Source organism: Apteryx mantelli, chromosome 4 (genome assembly GCF_036417845.1).
Source record: "Apteryx mantelli isolate bAptMan1 chromosome 4, bAptMan1.hap1, whole genome shotgun sequence".
Taxonomy (NCBI): domain Eukaryota; kingdom Metazoa; phylum Chordata; class Aves; order Apterygiformes; family Apterygidae; genus Apteryx; species Apteryx mantelli.
The window spans coordinates 4,076,872-4,101,303 of record NC_089981.1 but is presented as its reverse complement, the minus strand read 5'-3'; the positions used below and the strand labels follow the sequence as shown (position 1 = coordinate 4,101,303).

Below are 24,432 nucleotides of genomic sequence, written 5' to 3'. Positions count from 1 at the left end.
TCTGCTCCTTCACTAGGCCATGCCATCTCCATGCCTGTGGCCTAGGGAAGCAACAGCTAGGAGTTGGCCCTTCCTCCCCAGAGGCTGAGAGAGTGCAGTCACAGTCTTCCTCTTTATTCATCCACTTGCTCATTTAGGCCTTCCTTCCCGAGCAGAGCCTCTCCTTGCCAGCAGTTGTAGCCCCACAACCCTGATCTGGGGACACTGCGGGAGTGGCATGCCTGAGGTGAGCCCCAGCCTGGGGGACCCCTCCTGTGGCTCCCCATGCCCCCTGTTGTCCTTGGGGAGTGGGCAGTGAGGTGCGGGCAGCTCCCTAAAGTGCCCCAGGCAGCTCCCCTTGCCCTTGCAGGGCCCACCTTGGCAGCACCTGGGGGGTCAAGGGGTCCCTGCAGCCCCTCTGTGACATGGCCTGGGGCATCACGCAGTGCATCGCAGCAACAGCTGCGCCCTCCCCATATGGCCCTGGCAGCCTGAGCTGAGCCCAGGTGCTTGGGGCTGCTCTCGCCACAGCTCTGCCCTGCCCTGCTCTGCTCTGGAGCAGCTGCTGTGCAGCGAGCAGGAGAAGGCCAGAGGAGGTGGTGGGACAGTGCGAGACGCTGTTTGGTGACCTTCCCAGCAGGTCGTTGGAGAGGAGCGTTTCTTCCTGGCCACAAGAGCTCTTTGGACTAACTCGGTAGGCTGGGAATTCCCTCTGTGCCCCTAGGGAAGTCCTCGGTGCTGCTGGGAATTGCTGCCTGCGGGAGACCTCCATAATATGGCGCTGTCAGGGCTGCAGAACTTGCATGTTTAGGATCTTTGCTCCCCGGCAGTGCGTCCAGCCCCGTGTTACTAGTCCCTTGTCAGCTGCGGTCATAGGACCTTTGGTCCTCGCTCCAATAACTCTTTCCTCCTTTGCCGCTGTCACACCTGTGGTCCTTGGCACTGTGGAGCCAACCTGGTTTGACAGGAGTGTTTTGGAGATGGACAGTCATGGCTACTGGAGTCTTTGAGCACTGGGAAGGTGCATGAGAGGAGCACTTGTAAAGGTGCTTCATGTCTGAAGAATTTGCAGACGGCTCCTATGTATTTCCCTGTTGCTGCTGTTTTTGGTTTTGGATCATCTTTCCAACCACACCTTCCAACTTCTGCCCCTCATGTCTGTGGGCTCAGTAATTTACGTATTCTCTTGTGAACCAAACGCTTGCTTCACTTGCAGGAGATTTACCTTGTCCTCTTCAGCAATTTTCTTTGCCTGAGAAACTTCTGCAAAAGTAAAGAGCTTTACTTCCGTGCTTACAAAAGTTCATTTGTGGTTCATATGCTCTTTGAGTTCAGGTTCTGAGGAAGAATGGACCTCAGGCAGACTGAGCGAGTCCTTGCAGAAGTCAAAATGACTTTACCTTACTCCTTTTCGGTAAGTAATGGATTTCATACAGCACAGTGATGCCAGTGCACTTTTCGCTCAGCTGAGAAGAACTTCCTCCAAAGTGTACCACAGTCTAAAAGAACCTGCATCTTTGCTCCCTATAGGCACGCTATAGCGTGAGAGAAAGGAAGCCTGTTGTATGCTATCAAGCTCCACTGGAAAGTAGGTTATAGGCACAGCTTCTTGGAAGGGCTAATCTCTCGTGTAGAAGGGGGATAGAAGATGTTAAACGAAAATGTAGCTACGCACAGCACAATCAGAAACTATGTCTAGGTTCTGTAATTGTAGGGCCATCAAAGGCCGGTGGACACCAAGAAGGGGAAGATGGCCAAGATGCTCACAAGGAGTACAACCTTTGGCGCAGGAATACTGTTGTCCAGTATCAAGAGCCTTTGGAATGTGGGTTACGCGTGCAGTTTGTCAGAAGGGCTGATTCCTTGTGCTTAAGGGTGGGAGCTATAAGTTCTTGAATGAAAATGTGCATATGCAGAGACAAACAAGAAATGATGACTTGGTACTGTAATGACAGGGTCCTCAGAGGACGATGAAGAGCAGGAAGAGGATGACGGCGAAGATACTCCAAAGCCATCTAACCTGCGGCAAACTGCTGAAGACACTCAAGCCCCACTGGAAGGTAGGCTATATGCAGAGCCTCTCTGAAGGGCTAATTTCTTGTGCAGAAGTGGCATACAGGGTGTTGAATGAAAAGCTATACGCGCACAGACAAATAAGAAGTTCTCGCTAGGTTCTATAATCATAGGGGCAACACAAGAAGGTGAAGGCCGAGAAGGGGAAGATGGCAAAGATCTCTGCAAGGAGTATAACCTTCGACCCAGGAAGACCATCACGTACTTCCAGCATCCACTGGAAAGTAGGTTCCATACACAGTTTCTCGGAAGAGCTGATTTCTTGTGGATAGTGGGCTAGAGGTTGCTAAATGAAAAGACATATACCTCCCACCCAACCCCCCTCCCACACACACACACACACACCTTTCATTTAAATTCCTTGCCTTCATTCTGCAGGTAAAACTCTCCCTTTGGGATCGAGATGCCTGTATCCTGCGCACACTGCAGTTCTTGGCCAGTGTGCATGCTCACTGCTGCTTTTCATTTCTTCAGGGCCATCTTCTCCTGACAGGCAAAGGGCTGCTCCTTCGCAAAGCCCACGCTGCAGAAGAACAAACAGGTTGATGTACGGATAGTGATAGTTCTCAGGGATCCATAGCGGTGCCACTCCCATCACTCAGTAATGCTTGAAAAGATTTTCCGATTGATGGCCGTGACGGGAAAATCGCAGCATTGTAGCTGGCACAGCTGGAGGGTCTAGAGGAAGCAAGGCTTTTCCTTTGGGAGAGAAGATAACTTTCATTAGCCCACAGCTTTTAAAAAGGCAGGATTTGGGGGTCAGCGATGAGATGATTGTGGATTGTCCTGGCTGAGATTGGGGATCTGCAATTCTTCTGTTCTGCACTTGAAGCCAGAATCCCCTTCCACAAATTGTCATTAGACGATTTCATCGTGCAGTATAAAAATGTCCACCTGCCTTTCTTCACACTTGCATAGTGAATGCCAATCACATCTAGGGAATATTTCATGGTTTGGGAAGTTTATGGCAGTGTATAAGCGCTTCTGCACTCACTTGCCAACATGAAAACCACCGCAATCCCGCTAACTGCATGTTCAGTTAGAAAGCCCCTTTCCCTTTCTCCTCCATTCACATCAGGTGTCTTCCCCAAAGCTCTGGGAAAGACGAATTCAAGGCAAAGCATGTGGATGGAAGGAAAAGCGGAACCACCCTGCCGGAAGCTGATCCAGTGCAAATCCAGAGTTCGGTAAGCAGTGGTAACTCATTGTGTCAGTGGGGACTTTTCCAGGGGTCATGAAAACCTTCCCTACTGTGCTGCCGACAGCTCCCGGGCTTTACACTTTCCTCTCAGGGAACTTCAAGATCATCCTGAGCCTTTCCTTTGTGCTGGCATAGGAAAAATTTGGAGGAAGCCTTTTTTTTCCAGGTGGCAGCTTTCTCTGACCTCTGACATGTCTTCTGTTGCATGTCTCTTTAGGTATGCTTTGATGGTGTGGGTGGTCTCTCTCACCACATTTCAGCCTTAAAGGAGATGGTGCTGTTCCCACTGCTTTACCCAGAATTCTTTCAGAGATTCCAAATCCGACCCCCCAGGTAACGGGCAGTGCATTCGAACTACAGAGCTAACTGCTGCAATATGCTTTTCAACATGAAAAGTATTCTTTTTTTTTTCTTTTTTTTTTGGAGGGGCAATATCTCAAGACGTAGTGGTTAGCTTTATATATTCTTGGCCAACAAAGCTTGACTCACTGGATGTTGAAATATGACTTGAAATCCTTCCCTTTCCATACCTTTAAAAGTGTGCAAATCTTCAGATGCTTTGCTGCTTTGGTCACAGGAATTCCCTTTTCTGGCTGATGTTTTAAGTAGGGTGTGGAAACACAGAAGACCTTTTTTGGCCTCCCAGCTGAAGGCTTCCTCCCCAGTGCTTCCAACAAATTCTGGGAGGCACAGTCCAAGAGACTCCAACTGTGGCAGGGAGAAAGACAGGCTTTGCTCGCAAATCTGTCTAAGACGGGAAGTGTTCTGGTTAGGAGGGAAGGCCGCTTTGCTTTCACAACGGGGGCTGTCATGGGCACTTTTCCATGTTTTTGTTGTAGCTACGTACATCTCTTTTTTTCATGTTGCAGAGGCTGTCTGTTCTATGGCCCACCAGGCACTGGAAAGACACTGGTGGCTCAAGCGCTCGCAAATGAATGTAGGCAAGGAGACAAGAGAATAGCGTTCTTCATGAGAAAAGGTGCCGACTGCCTCAGCCAATGGGTGGGAGAATCCGAGCGACAGCTGTGCTCATTATTTCGGCAGGTAAGGAGGAAATGCGCAGCAGGTTGGGTCAGAGTTGGACCTCTACTTTTCCGGGGTGGACGTCTTCCAGGAGGACTTGGCCTCTTGGGCAGTTTGGCAGTGTCTCCTGTTGAAAAGGGAACATCAGTGTTTCCTTTTCCCGTGCTGTGCTGCTTTGCCTGAGGGGCTGGAAATCTTGCAGATGTTGGGTCCAGCACAGTGCCAGTGCCTTTGCAGCCATAATGTTTATCCTGCATGTGCTCGCTGCGTGGTGCTCTGTTTCACATACGTCAGTATGCCTGCATCTGTACTTCCCTTCCAGGCCTATGAGATGCGGCCTTCGATTATTTTCTTTGATGAGATCGACAGTCTCGCTCCTGTGCACTCCAGTCGCCAAGACCAGATTCACAGGTACTTCCTTTCGCTTCCATCTCCATGTCATCTGCTTCATCTCTAGGAAAAGAAGACCCACCTGCTTCCCTTTATAGGACACACACTCACACTCTGAACTCCTTGAGTACAATGACACAGAGCTTCATAGCAGTTTAAAGGCAGGAGTTGAAATCAGGTCACTAAGCTTGGTGTCCGGACAAGGTCTCTCTCGAGACCTTGCCTCGCTTTTTCTGTCTTACCATGAGTCCTTTCGCTAACAACAGCTCATCCAGAAAAGCTTCTCCTTTCTGAGCGACGTGACTTTGGAGAAAGTCGTGCCAAAGGTAACAACAGCTACTAACCCAGGGAATCCAAACAACATTTTTTTGGTAGTTCTATTGTCACAACGCTCCTGGCGCTTATGGATGGCTTAGACAGCAGAGGAGAGATCGTGGTCATTGGAGCCACCAACAGGCCAGACTCCCTGGATCCTGCTTTACGAAGGCCTGGACGCTTTGACAGGGAGTTCCTTTTCACCTTGCCAAACAAAGAGGTAAGGCTGTTTCGTCAACCTTCCTGCTACTGGCACAGAGCCTTGCTTGACAAGAAAACCGGCTCACCCCACAGCATCTCCGAGAGTGAGCAAGGAAACAAGTGGCATACGTGCTCCACACCTCCCGGTTCCCCACACACAACTGGCAGGAAGGCTGCAAACAGGAGTTTCACTCCGCCTGGAGCACACGGACATTCTTCCTTGCCCAAGGGCTTGCTCTTTGCTTAGTTAGTGAGTCCACCTAGGCTCTTGCCTTCTGAGGTTGCCGCCTTGTTTTCAGTTCTCCAGTTGGGAAAGCCTCGGGGGAAAACTTGGGCTTGAGTGTGGCCGGGCTGGGAATCCTCAGAGCCGCCCAAAAGCATTTAGGGAGCTGACATTGTTACTGGTATTAGCAGGGAGCTCAGGCTCTTTTTCTTTCTTTTTTTTTTTTTTCTGGCTACCCCAGATTCCTTTGTCTTTAGTTCGCATTTTGTGGGGAAAAGGAGAAAAAGGTTATTGGATTGAAGGCTAGGAAAAATGCGCAACACACTATACTGGACAGAAACAGGAAACACTTCACTGAAGCTCTGGCAAAGAGCAGCGATGAACATAGGCACAGCTTGACATTTGCTCGTTCAAGGACAGCAGCTGGAGTCAGAATTCTTGCTCCTACTACTCTACTTACTCTTCCTATCTACTTGAAAAGTACTGAGCTTTGAAAAGCAGGCAGTGTGTTACTAGAATGTAAACATTTCTTAATTTTAGCAGAGGAAGACAAGCAATTACGGGAATGTGACGGGGGGAGGGGGACTGTGCATTGCTTATTTTCTTTTTGAGAAAGAGGCTTAAGACAAACCACAGTGTGACCACCTGGTTTGTAGGCTCGAAAAGAGATTTTCAAGATCCACACCAGAGACTGGAGCCCTAAGCCCCTGGACGCACTGCTTGAGGAGCTTGCTGAAAAATGGGTCGGTAAGATGAAAAAACACACCGAGTTCCTGCCTGTGCCTGGCTCCTGACAGCGTCTGAGCTTGTGCCAGGCAGTACCCAAGCTGCTTCTGTCTCCTTGCCTTCCCTTGCCTCTGAGAACATGGAAGGCTCTGGGGGGCATCTTCCTCAGGAGCTAAGGTTGGCTCAGAGGCCTACTTCCGAAGCACAGGCTGTAGGGCGCTGGGCCTCCCGTATTGCAAGCTCCCCATCAGGGCACTGCTCTGCAGTGCAGGAACTCTTTTGCCATTGCCCATGAAACTCTTCCCCTTTGGGCCACATGCAAAGACTTTGCGAGTGTCCCTTTGCAAAGCCTGTCCTTGACTGCTTTCTGCTGCCTGAGACTGACATCCCTTTGGATTCTGCTCTTGTTGCTCAGGATACTGCAGGGCCGATATTCAAGCCCCCTGCGCTGAAGCTGCCCTCTGTGCTTTGCATCGACACTATCCGCAGATCTACACAAGCAGTCACAAGCTGCACATCGATGTTGCTGCCATTGAAATCACAGCAACAGATTTTCTTGTGGCTATGCAGAAGACTGCACCAGCTTCACAGAGGGCTGTGGCTTCCCCTGGACAACCACTGCCACCCCTTTCCAAGCCACTGCTTCAGAACACGCTACAGAGACTCCTAAAAGGCCTCCAGAGGGTATTTCCCCACGCAGCACTTGCACTCCAGCAGGACCAACAGCCAGGTAGGGCTTCACTGCCTTCACCGCCGTAAAACTCTCCCAAAGCAAACACTGCTAGTTTGTGCAAGCAACAGAAACAAACCTTTCAGTCAGGATGAGGTGAAACTGAATGGTAGAGAGGGCAGAGCCGGGAACTCCTCCCACTTCACAGTACAGAACTCTATGTTCTCCACTCAAGCATCCAGTTTCCGAAGGCTGTCAGCATCATCTGTCTCGTTTGTAAGGAGAAAAGGAGCTTTCACCGCTAGCAAAACATAGCTTGCGCAAATCGAGACACTTAGGAGAGCTCTGTAGAGACTGAAGGCTTTGGAAAATGGCATTCAGCGTATGCCCCTCAGACGAAGAAATACAAGGCCCCGGGTTTCAGCTCACATTTAGAAGCTGTCTTAGCACAGGAGAAGGTTGCAGACTCTTCGGGAAAGTTAACAAGCGTCTTTTGCCTTCTCATGGTACCACTCATTTCTTAGAAAATGACTGCATGGACAGTGATGAGGAGTCACCTTCTGGTCCTGAAGATGAGCCGTTTCCTCCAAGGCCTGGCCAGCAAAAGCAAACCTTCCTTAACTGTAACAGGTAACTGCCCGTGTCCTTTCATTGAAATTCTTCCGATTGCTGGGGCTTTCCAAGCTGTCGTGGCCGTTGCAAGTGGGAGGGGCATTAGATGAGGGAGGACAGAAGAGTTAGTCCAGGGTGCTTTGGTATCAAAAACTGCAAGCAGGAAGCACGGAGATATAACTAGGTGCTAGAGTTGTAGGAAAGCAAGTAGCTCCAGCCGATCATCAAGAAGGAGACAGCCTCCTTTTCCTCCACCAAAGACATCCACAGACAGTTAGGGCATGCTGATTTCATGCATGCTGTTCTTCAAGGATTCAAGGCCAAAGAAATGTGTTGTCTCTCCTCTTAGCTAAAGAAATGCAATGTGGGTTTGTGGAGTCACCTAGCTTCCCAGATTGGGAATGCAGGAGTGACTCAAGAAAACTGAGGAATGGCCGGCTAAAAGAGCATAATAAAAACCCTGCAAAAAAGGCTTCATTTGCGATCTTTAAGCCACTATGCTTACATTCATATTTTGATAGTGCAATGTGAAAGTAATTCAATCCCACAGTGGAGAAGTTAGCTTATGGGGTCCCAGCTGCATCAGTAATTTTTCTCACTCTCTCTTACTGTGCTGCTCAGGAAGGCTTCTGACCCACAGAACTTGGTCCAGTCTCTAGGCTCCTTGGCCTGAGCCAGAAAAGGTCCTGCAGTACTGGGAGGGCAAAAAAAGATTTAAAAAAAGGTGCTATTCACAGATGTATTCCATGATAACAGAGCAAAAACCACGAGAAAGTTGTATCTGTAGTCTAGGAGAGAGCACACAAGGGAAGATGAAACCATCTGAATGAAGGAAGCTAATAAATATCCTCCAGTTCTATGGACTCACAGGAATGTTTTGCACTTTGTTAGATACAGCTAAGGCCTTTCAGAGCCCACGGCATTTCTTTTCCCACAAGGTTCTTCTGCTCCTTCCCGACCACCTTCTCCATTTCCAGTGGATCCCTTGCACCTAAATTTGACCAAGGCAGAGGCCTCAAAGCTGCTCAGTCAAGACATCCTGAACATAAGAGCCTCACGGCCGGGGGGAAGAGATCCAGACCAGTGTGTGCTGGACAAAGAACGACACCTTGAACATCTGTGTCTTGACTGATCACTTCCTTTGCAAACTTCTTGTTTTGCAGTTACGCTCCTAGCAATGCTTGTTGCCAGCCAGCATGTCACAGGCCCAGGTTCTTAATCGCTGGAGAGCCCAGGTACGGGCAAAGTTCCCACTTGGCGGAGGGGGGAAGAAAAGGGTTTCTCTTCTCTCATCACACCGCAGGGAAGAGGCAAGAACACACTTGCTGGATTCGAGCGGTGTAGCAGTGGCCCCACGCTGATGTGGACCCTGCTGAAGGGCTGGGCCTGTTTTTTCAAGCACACTACCACTCGCACCGGGCGTGAGGCTCTGGGCGAGTTACCTGACATCTAAGCAGTTTGGAAATCAGGCAGAGATTCAGGCCTGCCTCTCGCTGTGGAGAGGCTGAAGGAACTGGCTCCAAGCAGCAATGTTACCTTATTCTTGGTGGCTTGTTTGGACGCTTTGTCTTGGTGCACTCCCGTTTTGCAGGCAATTTTGATTGATCCATTGCTGTTCAGCAGCAGCCTCTGCTACCCGCTTCAACAGTCTTCTCCAAACTTCCTTTTGACTAGTTGATCCGAGAAGCCCAGAGGACAGCACCGAGCATCCTTTCTATTCCACATATCCATGCCTGGTGGGAGGCTGCTGGACTCACCTTGAGAGCTATGCTCACAACATTGCTAGAGGGCATTCCAGCACATGCTCCAGTGCTGTTGCTCGCTACATCAGATGTTTGCCATGCAGATCTCCCGGCAGAGGTATTTCTCTCACTGCCTTCCCGGCTTCTTTCAGTCTCATGTTAATTTATCACTCCATTAAGCACCCAAATACTGTGCTCTCCTAAGCCATTCAACACCAGCATTACTAGGGCACCCTGCTGGCATCTCTTCCCTCTGCAGTTGCCACAAGGCTTCAACATGAAGGGCAGCAAGGCAAGTAAATCCAAAACAGGCAACCTAGGAGATGCTCAGTGTCCTCCCTTGGAGCACTGGAACCTCGGGTCGCTTCACAGAGCTTTAATCCTAGAGGTGTTCCTTAAAGAAGATGCCCTAAATTGCCCTGCCGACCCACTGCAATCTCGCCTTTAAGGCCAAGAAGCAAACTTGTTCTAGTCTCTCCCTTATTCAAAGCATTCCTCAGCTTCACTGGAAAAGGAATTCATCTTTGTGGAGCAGAACACAAATTCTGGGGGGGCTTACGGCTGCGCTGTCTTTTCTCCTCCCACCTCAGGTACGAGCTTTATTTTCTGAGCTTTACGGAGAAGTTTTCAATGTCCAGTCACCTAGCGAGGAGGAAGGGAGAAAGTTTTTTGAGGACTTGCTTGTCCAGCAAGCTGCTAAGCCTGCTGCACCACAAAAGAAAGCAGGTGAGCCTCTTCTACAAACACAGCGTTGCTACCTCTAGCTTAGCAGCCATTCGGCATTTGCTTTGGTAATAGATTTCCTGGCACGAAGGTTTACTCTGCTTGTGTCCGCGTATCATCACTTGGCTAACCTTTTCTGGTTGACTGAAGCTTGTCAGGCACGGGAAGTCCTCCTGCCTGTGGCATCACCACCTGAGCCTCGACTGCTCACAGAGGAGGAGGAGAGGCAGCTCGAGGAGCAAGGGGACGAGACATGGCCAGCGGTGCCTGCAGAGTCCAGTACACCCCTCTCTACTGGCAAGTCCTTTCTTCCTTTTTTCTTTTTTTCTTTTTTCCTTTTTTGGATAAGGTGCCAATGACATTGATATCTTCCCCCTTGTCATGGCATACCTGCTTTTGGTGATGCCAGTGGCTTTATGCCAAAGGCATTCCATTTCCAAATTAGGTGCAGCATGTGAGGTCAGTCCCCAGGACAGTCACTCAACATGCTTATGAAATAAAGCCCAGCCACAGAGCTTGGCTCACACTGTAAAACACTGGCCTCGATGGCCCCGCAACGGCTAACTCCTCAAATGTAACATGTTGTTTAGAGCAGTTGCTGAACACTCCACAAGTTCGTATGGTAATAGGAAACAGTGAGGATCTTTCCTTTGCTTTTGCTTCCTTTTTCTCTTCCTCTCCCTCTTGCCTTCCTGCCCGCCACCCCCGCACCAAGTCATTGCCATCTGTCTGTGAGGCTTAGGCAACCTCTGCTTTTGGAACACAGGGGAAGGAGAGCTTGTCTCCAAAGACTTTTCTGCTTCTCACCTCTTTTACTTCCTGTGATGAGAGACAAAGCCACCTGAGCTTATGACCCTGCTTTGTGCTCATGCCTTCGGTCTACAGTCTGCTCTGTGCACAAAATCTTCAAGGGCATTCTTTTATGCATGATATAGTCTATTAGTTCTTGTGCTTTTTAATTCTAATAACAATTGGACCCCCTTCACTTGCTGCCCTCTCTCCCTCAACACATGCATGTAGTGAGCCAGCACAATGGTACTTCAGTCCCTCTCACCATTCCCCTTGTGCACCAAGTAAGACGACGGTGCTAGATTTTGCAGACAGAACTGCTTAGCTAATGCTTTGGCTTGCTTTTTCTCCTATCTCTGTGCAGCTGCCTGCAGACAAAAGCGAAGGAGGAACGCATCGCCCTCAGAGAGCCTAGCAGAGAAGAGGAGGAAATGCTCACCCCCTGCTGAGAAGGAAACCAGCATCTCTCTCAGGGTAGGTTGGAGCTCACTGATCCACCTTTGCTTCCCGCTCTGCTGACGACCCTTGAGCTATCCGTTCTGCCAGCAGAGCTGCAGGCATGGGCAACATTCAGCTAACGGGGAGACAGAAGCACCTCAGGAGGCTCCCACTGCCAGCTGGCAGCCCTCTTTCTAGAGGCTCTGTGGCCTCTCTTCCAAAGATGCATTTCGCAGGGCCCTGCATTGCAGCCACAGAAGCTCATCCAAGGCAAGAGGGCCTTTGTTGTGGCAGCCGCCGTCCTTTACTACAAAACGGGCCATGGCAGTTCCTGCTGCTCTCAGAGAAGTTCACTTGCAGTTAGGATCGTGGAGGTGATTGATAGCCTGAGGAGCAGCACAATGCTAGCTGAAACTGGAGCCTTGCTTTTTCTCGCAAGTCGGACACAGCAGCTCATTTCCTCCATGGAAATCTGCTGCGATATTTAGTCTGTTCTTGGACGTTTCACTCCTTTTTTATTTAGCCATACAAGGAAGGAGGATGCGAGTTGTGTGGGACCATTTTCTTTTGTGTCTGAACACATCGAGAGCCTATTCAAATGATCTCGTGCTAACGCAAACTTGTACTGTCTCCCTTTTTTCTTCAGCAACTGCTGAAGGTCGTTGGCGACGCAACAAAGGACTGCAACATCCGCCACCTCGAAAAACTACACCTGGTGCTCAGCCAGTGTGTTTACCGCCATCGGCAAGACGATGACAAAACGCAGTTGATAGAGGTACTTTGCTTACACAGCACTTCCTGTCACTGTTCTGCACTTCTTCCTTGTGCACAGTGGATATCCTGCTTATTCACTATTCCTCTCTTTCCTGCTTAGCAGTCTGTGTTACATACGAATTGCTGACTTCCACCTGGAAGGCATCTACACAGACTTTTGTTTCATACAAAGCAGCTAGCTACAGGATTTTACATTTCTATTCCAGCTTATAGCAAGTTTGCCTGTGTTTAGTTGGCAATTATTATTCCTTTTTTATCTTTTTTTAAATCTTTTTTTAGGAAATGAAGGAAGAAATTGAAAACTTCTCCCGTGCTCAGTAACAGGAAACGTGCTTCTACTCTGCCATTCTTTTTCATTATTTGCTGTTTAGTCCTCAGTGCACAATTCAGTGAAGAGAGCCTGTAGTTATAATATAAAGACATCTGTTTGTATATATATCCAAATATAGCGAGGCTATACCAATAAAGCTCATATAAATCCTTTTAAGCTTTCTTATTGGCTGTTTGTTGCTGTTGGTGTTCCATACCTACTGCGTATACATACATGATCTGTTGAGATCAATGTGTTCGGCCTTCCCTTCGCATGTGCATTGCCTGAAAGTCTCGTGCCTGGCATTTTTAGGAGACCAATGGTCGTCAGTGCCTTTGACCTACACACATCTGGACGTCTTCCAAGTAATCTCAGTGCCTCTCTCAAAAGAAAGCAACGGAAAACTCGACCATCTTTGCCCAAACGGTGACAGGCGGTTTTTCTGGCGTCGCCTGGGCTACTGCCTATGCCGTTGTCTATTAGGCAAGGTTGCAAGGCAGCGCAGAGGTCATTCTTCTTCGGACCTGCTCGCGCCCCCAGGGATTCTCAGAGAAGGAAAACAAACCTGCAGCAAGCGTCGGGGAGGAAAACTCTTCCCCAGGCAGCGGCACTTTGCTGTGCTCGGGGCGCCCCGCGCCGGGCACGTCTCAGCCCGCAGCGCTGCCTGCTGCCCGCCGCCCCCCCCCAGCAGCTCTCCTCCACCCGCTCGGCGGCAAGCGGCGCTCGCGCTCTCTCGGCCCCTCGCCTCGGCCCCGGCCCCCTTCTCGGCCCGCCAGCGCCCCCGGCAGCCGCTCCGCCGCCGGGCACGGCTCTCCCGGCACAGCTCTCCGCCCGGGCGGCCGAGCCGAGCCGAGCCGAGCCGCGCCAGCCCCCGGCTCCCCCGGCGCCCACCCCCGCCCGCAGCGCCCGTCCGGCCCCCACCCGCCGCCACCCGCCGCGACCCCCAGCGCCGCCGGCAGCCGCGCTCCGCGCCGGGAGCCGCCCTCGCGGCGGGAAGCGCCCCCGAGCCCCGCCGAGGCTGCGAGCCTGCCCGGGGCTGCAGCGCCCACGGCGCCGGCTGCCCCCGCACCCTCGCCCCCGCCGCGCCTGTCGCGCTCTCGGCTTCGCGCAGCGGCCCCGCGCCCCGACGCCTCGCCGCCCGGCGCCCGCGCTCTACCCCGCCGCTGCCCCGGCCCGCCTCGCCCGGCCGCAGCCTGTGCTAGCGCGCCCCGCAGCCGCGGCGCTCCAGCCCAGGGCGCTGCTCTTCCCCAGCGCTCTCCCGCTCGCCCCGCCGAGGCTCAGCGCCCTCGCCACAGATGCGAGCAGCGTGTTCGTTGCACTGCTTTAAAGGCTCGCGTCTGGCATTGTAACACAAGAAATCGGCTTGGGGCAATGGTAACTCCCTTGCCAGGCTTGCTTACCTGGATCGGCAGCGGTAATGGGCCTTCTTCCCAACGGAGAGCTGCCAGAGGCCGGTCACAGCCTGCCCTTCTGAGCGCAGATCCAAAAGCTGCCCTGGCAGATGGCCGTTGGCAGACGTCCGTCGCAGAGCAAGCTGCCATGGGAGCGTGGTCTTTCTTTTCCTGCTTCTGCCCGCTGCAAACAGAAATCAAGCAAACAGCAGGCAAGAAAATCAGGAGGAGAGAGCGCTCGTGCCCTTCCCCTTTGTGCAGGGCAGTGCTGTGCGATGCAGCAGGAAGAGCCGAGAGCGAACAGCTGAAGGCGCCACACACACTTTACCCCAGACTTTGGAGAAACTCCAAGGCAGCTAAGCGCTTACGAAGGAAACAACCACCCGAGCTGCAAAACTGTGAGCATCCCTCAAGGGACACAGCCTTTGCTGATCTGGTTTTACATTTGATTTACTGTGTCCTCTCAGAGAGGGCTGCTGCCCAGGCGCTCCTGCTCCTTCTCATCTTCTACCCTTTCACTTGAAAAGCCCTCCCTCCTGCTCTCTCTCCTTGCTGCTAGCACTGGTGTTGAATGGTAGTGCTCCGAGTGGGGCTGCTGCTTGCCTAGGTGCTTGCCCAGCACTCCCTGGCAGGGCAGCGCTACCCAATGCAGTGCACTTGCCCTGGACGACGGGAGCATCAGTGCAGCCCTCTGTGGCTTCAAGAGGTTCAGAAGCCTCTTAGCCTGGGATTTGCACCTGCATCTTAGGGAGGAGAGTGTGCTGGGAACTGACAAGTATCGACTCTCTGGTGTGGCTGTGTGTTTCCATCCCCTTCAGAACGAGCAGAAGAAGAGGACGGTGAGCATAATCAGGGTGAAGAGCCTGCCTGTTTGGAGGTGCTGGGAGCTGCACTTGACTTTGAGGAAGAGGGTAAGGCTGAATACCAGCATGAGGGGCATGCAGAAGAGGAGGTCAAGGACTCCAACGGTGATGAGGAGTATGTGGCAGTTGCTAGAGAGGCGAACAGTGCAAGAAACGTACCCCAGCATGTTCAGCAGCAGCGAGAGGCTCCAGAGCAGGCCGGAGATGGTGCCTGACTAGTGCTTTGGGCGATGGCTTCGGCACCAGATGGGACAGAGGACAGACAGGCACCTCTCAATGCTGATGGCTGTCAGGAGATACAAGCCAGTCCCGTACGTGAAAAGATCCAGGAAGAGGAATATCCCAAACTACACTCCCACATTGAACTGCATCAGGCACTGAACTGTTTCGATGGCAATGCAGAGCAGGTAGCCAAAGTCAGCGGCAGCCACGTTCAGGATGTAGACAGTGAAGCGGTTCCTCCGGATGCGGAAGCCGAGGTACCACAGGACCGTGCCATTTCCCACCATGCCAGAGGCAGAGCTGATGAGGCAGAAGCTCTCCATGAACTTGAGGAGAGCCTATGACGGCTCTGCCTTTTGCACAGTCCCACTGTAATTAGCCCCTTCAGCCAGGCTGGTTGTATTTGGAAGGAAGGTTGATGTAGTTTTAGCACTCATAATGAGGGCTTCACTGTGAAGTATTGATCTGTCACTGTCTCTGATTTCACACAGACCTGTAAGCAGAGAGCACAGAGGTGGTAGCTCGTGTGACTTTCTCTCCTGATCATCTGGTGGTGTTTGCAATGTCTTTCCAGCTCTTTGTAGCCAGAGGTAGGTTCAGGGAAGGACTGCTGTGTTTGGACTTGGAGCCCAGAGCTTCTATGTGTCATTTAAAACACCGTATCTGAGGCCAAATTGTGTGTGGCATGTAGGAAAAGCTAGATTACAATGTATGTGTCTCTTTTTGAACTTATTTCTTGAGGCTTCTTTTACAGCCAGTGGTGGGAAACAAGTAGGCTAAAATAAAGCAATGTTAGCTCAGATTGATCATACCCGAAAAGTTCCTCATTTTCTTGTCTTAATAAAAAGGGAACCCAGGAATATTAGCGCAGATATAATTGTCTTTGCTTCATAGAGCTAGGATGAGGTGAGATGAATATTGTCAAAAGTGTATGAAAGTTGTAGACAATCAGCATACAAATTTAGGCAGCTTTAAATCAGACCGAGTTTTTCCTATCCATACTCCCAGAAAACATCGTCGAGTATTCATAATAGCTGGTAGTTTTTTATGTTGATGACTGATTTCTATTTTAATGAAATGTAGTTTAATGTGATTGGTTTGGCCTCTGGAGCCTTATGTATAGATAATAATTCAGTCTGACAGAGTCAGGCCTTACTAATTTCCTTCTCAGAAGTTTTAAGAAGCATGTGTAGGAGAAAGTGTCTGACCCTCACATGACATTGGAATTATGGCTAAATAATTCTGTCACACTGTTCTGTCAATTCACCCTGCTCCCTCCCCCATGATACTGGGATTTGAATGAGAATCTTGCCCCCCCAGAAAAACCCAAAACCAAAGGTCCAGAAATAAAATTCACTCCATTTTTGTCCAGTGAGGTCAAACTGTGTGACTCTTTCCTACTCGCCCTGCCAGCTGTTAATTTGGACATGACAAGATAGAGAAGTGCCATGAAAGACAGCAGGAGATAGTCAAAAAGAAGAGAGAAACAAGTCAAAACAAGGACAGTGGTGAAGAGGTGAATCATGGGATAATCTAACTGACACGAATAGTTCCTTACCCCTTTGTCAAATGCCACAGCAAGTGGGGAGACAGACTACCTGAACAGGTGAAATGTGACAAATTGAAACATTATTGTTTCGTCTCAACAACCGACCCTGTCTCCAGTGCTACACGGAAAGACTATGCAGGTAATCTCCTCGTCCAGCTGATAGCCGGGGCAGTGGGGATACTTTTGCAGCATGAGTCTGTGACAGGCATATACACCGGCAGTGCTTGGTTGAGAATCCAAGTGGAACCATTGCACCTAACTTTATCCATTAAGAATACAAACGTCTCATTGCACTTAGCTTTTAGAGCTACCATTAGAATTAATGGAGGTTTAGGAGCACCTGCAAGGGTAATATTTTGGCCCCAAGATAGGTGTCTTAGGTGTGCACAGTCAGCTGCCTGTCTTTCTCTGCTGACTGCAGACACATCCCATGGTGCTAGCTTCATCTAGAGGCTTAACATCTGGATGGCTAAAGGCAGGTGAGGTGAACTGCACCCTTAATGTCATCACCACAGCTTGCAGGATGTGTCTGTTAGGGTTGACTGAACCCAGGGAACTTCTGGCACTGCGGCATACTCTTTTGCAGGGAGCTAGAAGATTCCATCCTCAGCCATTATGGGACCTCAAGTGTTTCTAACATCAAGCCTTTAGAGCCTGTTAGATCCAAGAAAGAATTTAAGTATGTACTTCTGAAACAGACTAAGGGAAATAAAAAGCATTGTCTCTTTCAGAAAGCAAGGAATGTCTGTTGTAGCACAGTTTGTTTCAGAACAGGCAGGTAAGTGCTGCATGTAACATCTGAGTCCAAACTCACCTTCTGTTTCTTTATCTTAGTAGAGTAGCTTACTGCTTGCCCAACAGCACTCACAAGGCTACCTGCTCCCTGAACATCTGTAGCAAGCCCATTGAAAATATATGGCCTTATGACTGTGTCCACTTCCTCTCCATCTGGTTGTGGGGTCGCAGCAGATCTCCCACAGTGAAAAATTATCAGACCTTGATCCACAGTAGAAAGTACCTGAAGCAGTTGCTAATTCTGTGAACCAAGTCTGCTGTGAGGAGAAAGGAAGACCCGATGGTTAGTGGTTACCCGCCCTTTGGAGAATCCGGTTGCAGCACACTCCTCTGCCACAACCTCTCTGTGTGACCTGAAGCAATTTGCCAACTGATTTAAAGAGGACGCAACTATTTGAGTGGCACCTACCTCTGCCTTTGCCCACTCCAACCTTCTGACCAGGTGCTCACATTAAGAAAGTGGTGGTTTTACCTCCCTGCTGCCATCATCTCCACAAGGCAATTCACCCCACCTGAAATGTGGGTCATCCTCTGGAGGTGCCTCTCTCTCCATTGGCCATTTAGGGAACATCAGGTGATTACGTTTCTAGCTAAGGCATTTCAATCAGATTTCGTAATGTTAAACAGCATCAGCCTGGGCCACTGATAGTGTACTGTCACGTAGTGTCATACTGGTTGTAATGGATGCCCTGTGGAGATATGCCGAATCATCAAAAACTTTGCATTCCATATAATGCAAGTGAAGTAACCATCCTTTGACTTCCATAGACCATGCAAAAGCAAGTGGAAAAGTTGCTCACAGTTCTCGTATATCTCTTATAAGACTTTGGTAGACTCCTTTGGTAAGACTCCTGTCTCCAAAGCATATTCAAAACCTGAGTCTACTTCCTTAATGAAACTAATTAATGAAAGCCTGCATCAAATAGCAGCAGTCTAGCTGGTCTTTCTTTCCCTTGAGATTAAACATCCTTCCTGTGGTTTGCATGCTGAGTACAGTATAGTTCTTGTGGCAGCTGTTAGTCTGAACAAACTTGACACCACAAAGACATCTCATTCTCTGGACACAGAGTTATGCTGTTGTGCTTTCTCAGCTGATCTTAATTGATCATCTAAGACCAAAACTGCTAGTGTTTGATCTCTGAAGAATGCCACCTTCTATGACAGATGGGCAGTTAGGGCAATGCAATAGCATTTGTTCTTGGAAAAAAGATCCCTAGAATGAAGATCTCCTTATCTTGAAGATGATCAAGACAATTGTGTAGCTATAGCCAATTTCTAACCAGCAGGAAGGGAAAATATTGGAGATCCTTTCCCCCAGTTCTTTTTTCTCCTCCCTTCCCCTCACCATCTCTCCAAAATCATGGCAGAAAGCAAGAGACAGAGGGCAATGGCAAAGACCGCTGCAGCCATCCAGGACTTTCTCACCTTCTTGTGGGTTCCTTGGTATTTCAGGGACTATTTGCAGTAACTGCCTGGTGTGGATCTGCTGGTGAAAATTGTCACCTGAATTCTGTGACTGATGGTCCAGATAAAATCCTTGTGCTGTAAAATCAAATCCTGGTGCTGGGCTATTTAGACACTGTTAAAAAAGCCATGGTCATTTCAATGTGACATCTGGAGAAAGAGCCAGTCACTCTCTTGAGGAAGTATCTAGTTTTTCGCATGTGGTCACTTAGATTTCAACCACCTCCCCCTTCCCTCCCAGCACAGAACCTGTCACTGTCATGGCTTAGGAAATGCTTTTTCACTACTTCTCCCTTCTTCAGACAGTCTCACGATATAAAGAACACAAGAACTGTCTGTCCAAAGTTACAGCTTGACTCTTGCACTGATGCTTTGCTTCCCAGCTGCATCCATGAGCAGCTCTAGTTTCACAGACCTTGCAGCAGATGCTCTACTGCTGCTCAGGGTCACACAGATTGAGAAGTTGTCAGTCCTCTTCCATAATGCCTGCTGCTGATTTCACAACCTCCCTCAACACAGCTTCTCATTCCCCAAGGGTCCACTGTCACTGCAGAACCTCCCTTAGCACACTCATCACTACCGAGTGTCCTCTTCTGACCTCAAAGCCTCTCCCAACACAAGTTGTCACCATACATTGTCCCCTACTACTTCACATTACCTGTTCTACAGTAGGGTCTCCTTGAACTCTCTAGCCAGCCTTATGACACCTCAGCAGCCACAATTCTGCAACCTCTCCTAGTGTTACCCTTCAAAACACGATGTCCGCTTCTGGTGTCACAAGGTCTTTCAACACAGCTTGGCACCCACAGTATTACCTGCCACTTCATACTGTCTTTCAGCACAGTCCCTCACCACACCTCAGGCACTTCTGATTTCACAAACTCCATGAAGACAGCCCCTGGCCATGTAGCATCCATTTCAAGTTTCACAACTTCCCTCCACACCGTGCCTTGTCCCCATCGTGCCCATCATCAAATTCACAACACACATTCACCATGGCTCTGTCAACAAACCCCTTGCCAGTATTCACTATCCAGCTGCAAAACCTCATTCATCTCACCATGCACAGTCCCTCCTTGTCCAAATCACAGCTCCCCTGAGCATGACCTGCTGCCATAGTGGTGTCCAGAGCCAGGTGCCAAGGTAAGTGGAATGAAAATGGAGAAAAGACCTTTCTCCTTTGCGGGCACTAAGCACACCCCAACGGGGAATTATTTTGCAGCAGGAGGTAGCAGCAATTCTTCATTTGGACTTGTGCATTAAGTCACCTCTGGTAGTCCATTTGGCTAGGGAAACAAAAGGACATGAATGTGATGCTAGCCAAGTTGCTGCCATGTGTGCCACTGGGTACAGGAAGTGGCAGGCTGACTCATACTAGGTGAGCAGGCCAGATGCTATTGGCCTGATCTCTGGCTTCTGTCATCTGTTGTTCCTCTTCCTTTCCCAAAGACTGTAAGACTTTGTTTACCTTCCTACCCAATACTCTTGTTTCCTGCAGTGACTACTGTTAACCCTCAATAACCTGCCCAAGACTCCAGGCGACAGTAAAGGACATTTAAGTTAGGGGACTATTTTCACCAAGACATTTCTTTACCAGTATTTATTCTCATTAATTGTAGGATTTCTGTTTTCACTGTGGAGATCGCTGGCATTCTGTGCAGAGGAGATGGAGACATTAACTATGTTGCTATCAGGCCATTCCACATTTCCAGAAATTTCAGCAAAACAAAGGAAAGGACAGTAGCTGAGACAATGTCTTTCCTGACATCCATGAGGCATAAGCTACAAATACACAGTAGAGTTGAGAGAAATGATGAATTTGACTTGGGCCTTGGTTGAGATGATATGCTGATATAAATCAGCATATCTATTTGCTTCGTTTGTTTCATTTCTTAGGTTCACCTTTGACTGCAGCTGCTCAGGTTAAGAAAGATGGGGCCATCATGACAGTGAGATTTGTCTGCCCTAAGTTATTTTGTTTAAAAGCTAGATGTCTATTTCACACCTAATCGCATCCTAAAATCAGTTCTGAGGTAGATCAGATGCATCTGCCTCCAGAGACATTCATTTTTTTCCGCAGAAGAGCCTAGAGTGACTAAGTCAGGGTTAAATTCGCTGACTTCCATCGGCATTAAATAGGTGACGTCCTCCCTCAGTTTCCCAATTCGTAAATGAAGGATTTTTTTGACTGACTTGGTAATTCACTGACCTCTGTTAAAACATGCAAATTCTTGCAAAGAGGCTTTATTCACTGGATTTCCAGTGATGAAATTTCTGGTGAGATAGGACTTGGAGGGTCATCAAGAGGTCACCCAGGACATCTTCTGTCCCTATAAAAACTTCATCGTAATCACTCCTGAGAGAAATGAGCCCAACCTGTCCTTAAAAGACTCCTGTGATCGGAATTCTTTACCATCCCTGGAGGATGGTGACTCTTCCTACAGCTTGAGGTTTCTTTCTTTTTTTCCTTTAATGAAGATTTCTCTTTTACATGTTTTTTTGGAATACACAGAAGTGAAAAAAGGAGAGAAAATATCTAGATTACAAATGGACTGTTTTAGCATTCACAATGCTAGGAAGCCAGAGCAGTGGACCTAATGGCCCTTTACACATGGGAAATCCATACAACTGTCAGCTTGGAGTAAGGAAGAACTCCGAGAAGCATTAACTGGATAGTTCCATGCATATGCTTGTCCAGCTGAATACTCAGCTACTCCTTTGACTGTTATTTCTTATGGAGAAACCCTGAAATGCCTTTGTGATATCATTATAAAAGCATTGACTGACAACTGTTTCTTTAAAATATATTTACTTAAACTTTTCAGTCAAGACAGAACTCATTCTCCTCCTTTGCCCCTTTCTTTCACGCCTTCCCTTCACAAAGCCTCCACCCCTCCTTCCTCCAGCCCCAAGAGCCCTTCAGGTGGAAGATTTCCTGCGAGAGGGTTAAAATTGGTGCTTAAATGGTTTTCTTCTCAGCCCTTCTTGCAGCTGCTGGGGTATGAAAGCATCATGCAGCACACCCAGGTCACATCATCCACACAGCCAATTAAACCACTTCTCACACAGGCAGGAAACATCAAGATACACTTGTGACACACGAAAGCAAGTAATAAATTAGATGGGGTTGGATTATACACTAACAGCCACCTCCTAAGCAAGTTTTGGAAGCTTTCCAGAAGCCATTCTATGTTCTTTAAAGGTGCTGTGCTCTAACACATTCATACCAGGGGAGACAGAAGTTGAGGAGATAAAGTTGTACAGCCTTACACAAAAAATTAGATCTCTAAACACAGGTGAGGTAAGTTTTGCTGCTTCTCTGCCTTCTCGCTTTGCTTCACTTTGCTTTTCTCGCTTTTCTTTCCTCTTCCTTTTCCTTTCTTCTTGCACAAATGTGATAATACAGAAAGGAACTTCCACTGAAGTTATCAACTGTCTCTAATTATCTTTGGCTAGAATCATATACAGAGCTAGTTCTACAGCCGCAGATTCGATTGCTTCAATATTATTCTTTTGTTTCCCATAACCACCTGAGATTTTAGGGAAGAATGCATGCAGTAAGGAGATGGTGCAATTTCTCACCCTTTTTGAGATGTTAAGAGTACACATGAGATTCATTTTATTTTGCAGCTGATTGCATTATGTCATATAGCTCAGGTCTACCCCTGCAAAGGCACTTGAAGAGATAAGCCATAACTGGTGGCAATCCTCTACTGAATTAGTCATTCTAGTAATCCTCTTGGAGTCAACAGTAAGAAACGGGTACTGGCAGCACATGATTCATCACATCTACAAGTAGACTGGTCAGGTGTAATATGCCTAGCTTAGGTACAGGTGCCTACATGACTTAAGGCGATGAGATGAGATCAGACAGATGGGTAGTTTGTTAAATGCAGTTTGGTGGTGATGGAAAGGACCTTTTCAAGCAAGATACAAAGCCGAGCTGTCTGAATTGTGAATCGGTCCTTTTGTAGATGCACACCTTGTTTTTAGCTCAGGAATTTGCCATCTGCTGGTATTCAGGCATATAGTTTCCCCTGACCATTTCTCTCTTGGTCACTCCTTTCTGACTGCCTAAACGTGGCCCTGCGATTGCTGTGGTATGCTTCCAGTGATGCTCTGGCTTGAATGGAGCCCAGCTATTTCTTTTCGACTGGGTACTGCACAGCCATAAAGGTGTGCTCATTTCATCCCTGTCATTTATTTTGTTGAGAAGTCTACGTCGTTGCTCAGTAGAAGGAAGAGGGGTAGAAAGGATCACGACCTGGTAAGACGAGGGAGAAACTGACCTCCCGTTGTTCTTACTGAGCCTTTTCCTTGTAGAAATATCTGAAAGGGAACCATCCGTGTAAATTTTACCCTTCTGCTTGAAAAACTTTCATCTAGTGTAAGTACAACTGTAAGCATAGGAAAAGTCCCTACCTTTCCCCACCTCCTCTCTCGGCTTCACTTTGTGGGTTTGAAAGTAATCTTGGGTTTTCTCAGTTTCAGTGTTTCCTGTGGATGCTTCATCACTTTGTGCCTGCACGAGAGTTTCTGATTATGCTGCAGATTGAAGTAGTTGGTAGATAACTTGGCTTAACAGAATCATTCTGCAGATTTGCTCACAGATCACCAAGACAAATGAGAAGACCTGGTTGTGAGGTAATTCTGCAGGACTTAAAAAACCAGCTGACGGGGAATGTTTTGATCCTAGAAGGAAGCCCATACAGTGGATATTTTTATTAAAAGAGTGCCTGCTTTTGGCTGACCTTAAACTCTCTGTGAAGAGTTTAATCTGGTGGTTCCCAGACTTCTTTGCCAAAGGAACTCTGGTGGTCTGGGTGCATAATGGCAAGCTAGAAGCGTTACACTCTTTCTAAAGATGTAGGCTACTCATTTATTAGTGACACGTAATGCTCGATGGGTTGCAGCTGGAATACAGGGTGAACCAAAGAAGTCCCATGTTTATGCTGGAATGTGACCTTGTCTCGAATGAGAAACTGTATGGATGTAGAAATGCCTAGGGACAAGGAGCTCAGCCATAACCTGAAACAGGTGGATGGCATTACAAAAAGCTCTGAGCTACTTTCTGGCACCAAAAGGGATTATTCTCTAAAGTTCATTCTAACCTGGTGGTGCTAATTTGCTTCAGCTCCTCATAGTGAGTGGAGGAAAAAAGGGTTCTGCAAAGGACCCTAATTTAGTCATTCTGAATCAGCCTATAGAGAGACTTATACTGGCTGTTGAAGGAGTTTAGTTAGATTAGCTTCATTAAGCTAAGTTAACCCTTGAAAGGATCACGCAGAGTGTATCAAAAATCATACTAGGTAAAATCAGTACAGTGCTGGGACAGAAGATCTCACAAGAGTCTTTCATTCTTCCTTCCTCTGATAGAAACAATGCTGAGATTTAGAACAATGTGAAATACTACACTAAGTCATATGTGCAATTTTTTTCCCCTCCATGATAGATAACCTTCCCAGAACTCGTTTTTCAGCCTGTGACATTTCATATTTACGTTTCAAAATGTCTATACACAAGAGAGTTCTTTTCTCTGCCTGTGGGTACATTTCCCTTCTAAACAAGAATTCAAAGATCATGTGTACTTATAAAGCAAATCATCATTCTGAGCAATATTTCCGGGTATTCTTAAAGACACCCATTTTACAAAGATTGCTGTCAGGGACTTTGTCTCCCCTGAGGGCAAACATACTGCATTATCTGCCTTGTAGTGCCCAAGGTAAACACTCTGGCCTTGTCCTTAGTGCATGGAAGGCTACCAGCCATGGAGCCAGTCCTTCAAAATCCTGGAGGACCAGGATTAAGGAACATAACACAGAGTGCACCTATCTCCGTGCCACAAAAGCCAAGGCAGAAGCTTTGTACTGTGGAGAATTAAATAGCTGTTAAAAAAAAAACATGACAGAAACTAAACGCTTCATAAGCTTAATACTAATGCTATATCTTTCTTGGTTTG

At 48.3% G+C, this 24,432-nt stretch overlaps 1 protein-coding gene across 1 annotated transcript; it reads left to right on the top strand.

Moving 5' to 3' along the window:
* Positions 1-3,206: 3,206 nt before the first annotated feature.
* Positions 3,207-6,824, top strand: LOC136991886 (ATPase family AAA domain-containing protein 2-like; the record flags this gene model as incomplete). Its single annotated transcript, XM_067295379.1, has 7 exons — positions 3,207-3,239; positions 3,471-3,586; positions 4,123-4,297; positions 4,599-4,687; positions 5,042-5,201; positions 6,062-6,152; positions 6,547-6,824. Coding segments are annotated over 7 exons (942 nt in total), but the record flags the coding sequence as incomplete, so codon positions are not given.
* Positions 6,825-24,432: the final 17,608 nt, after the last annotated feature.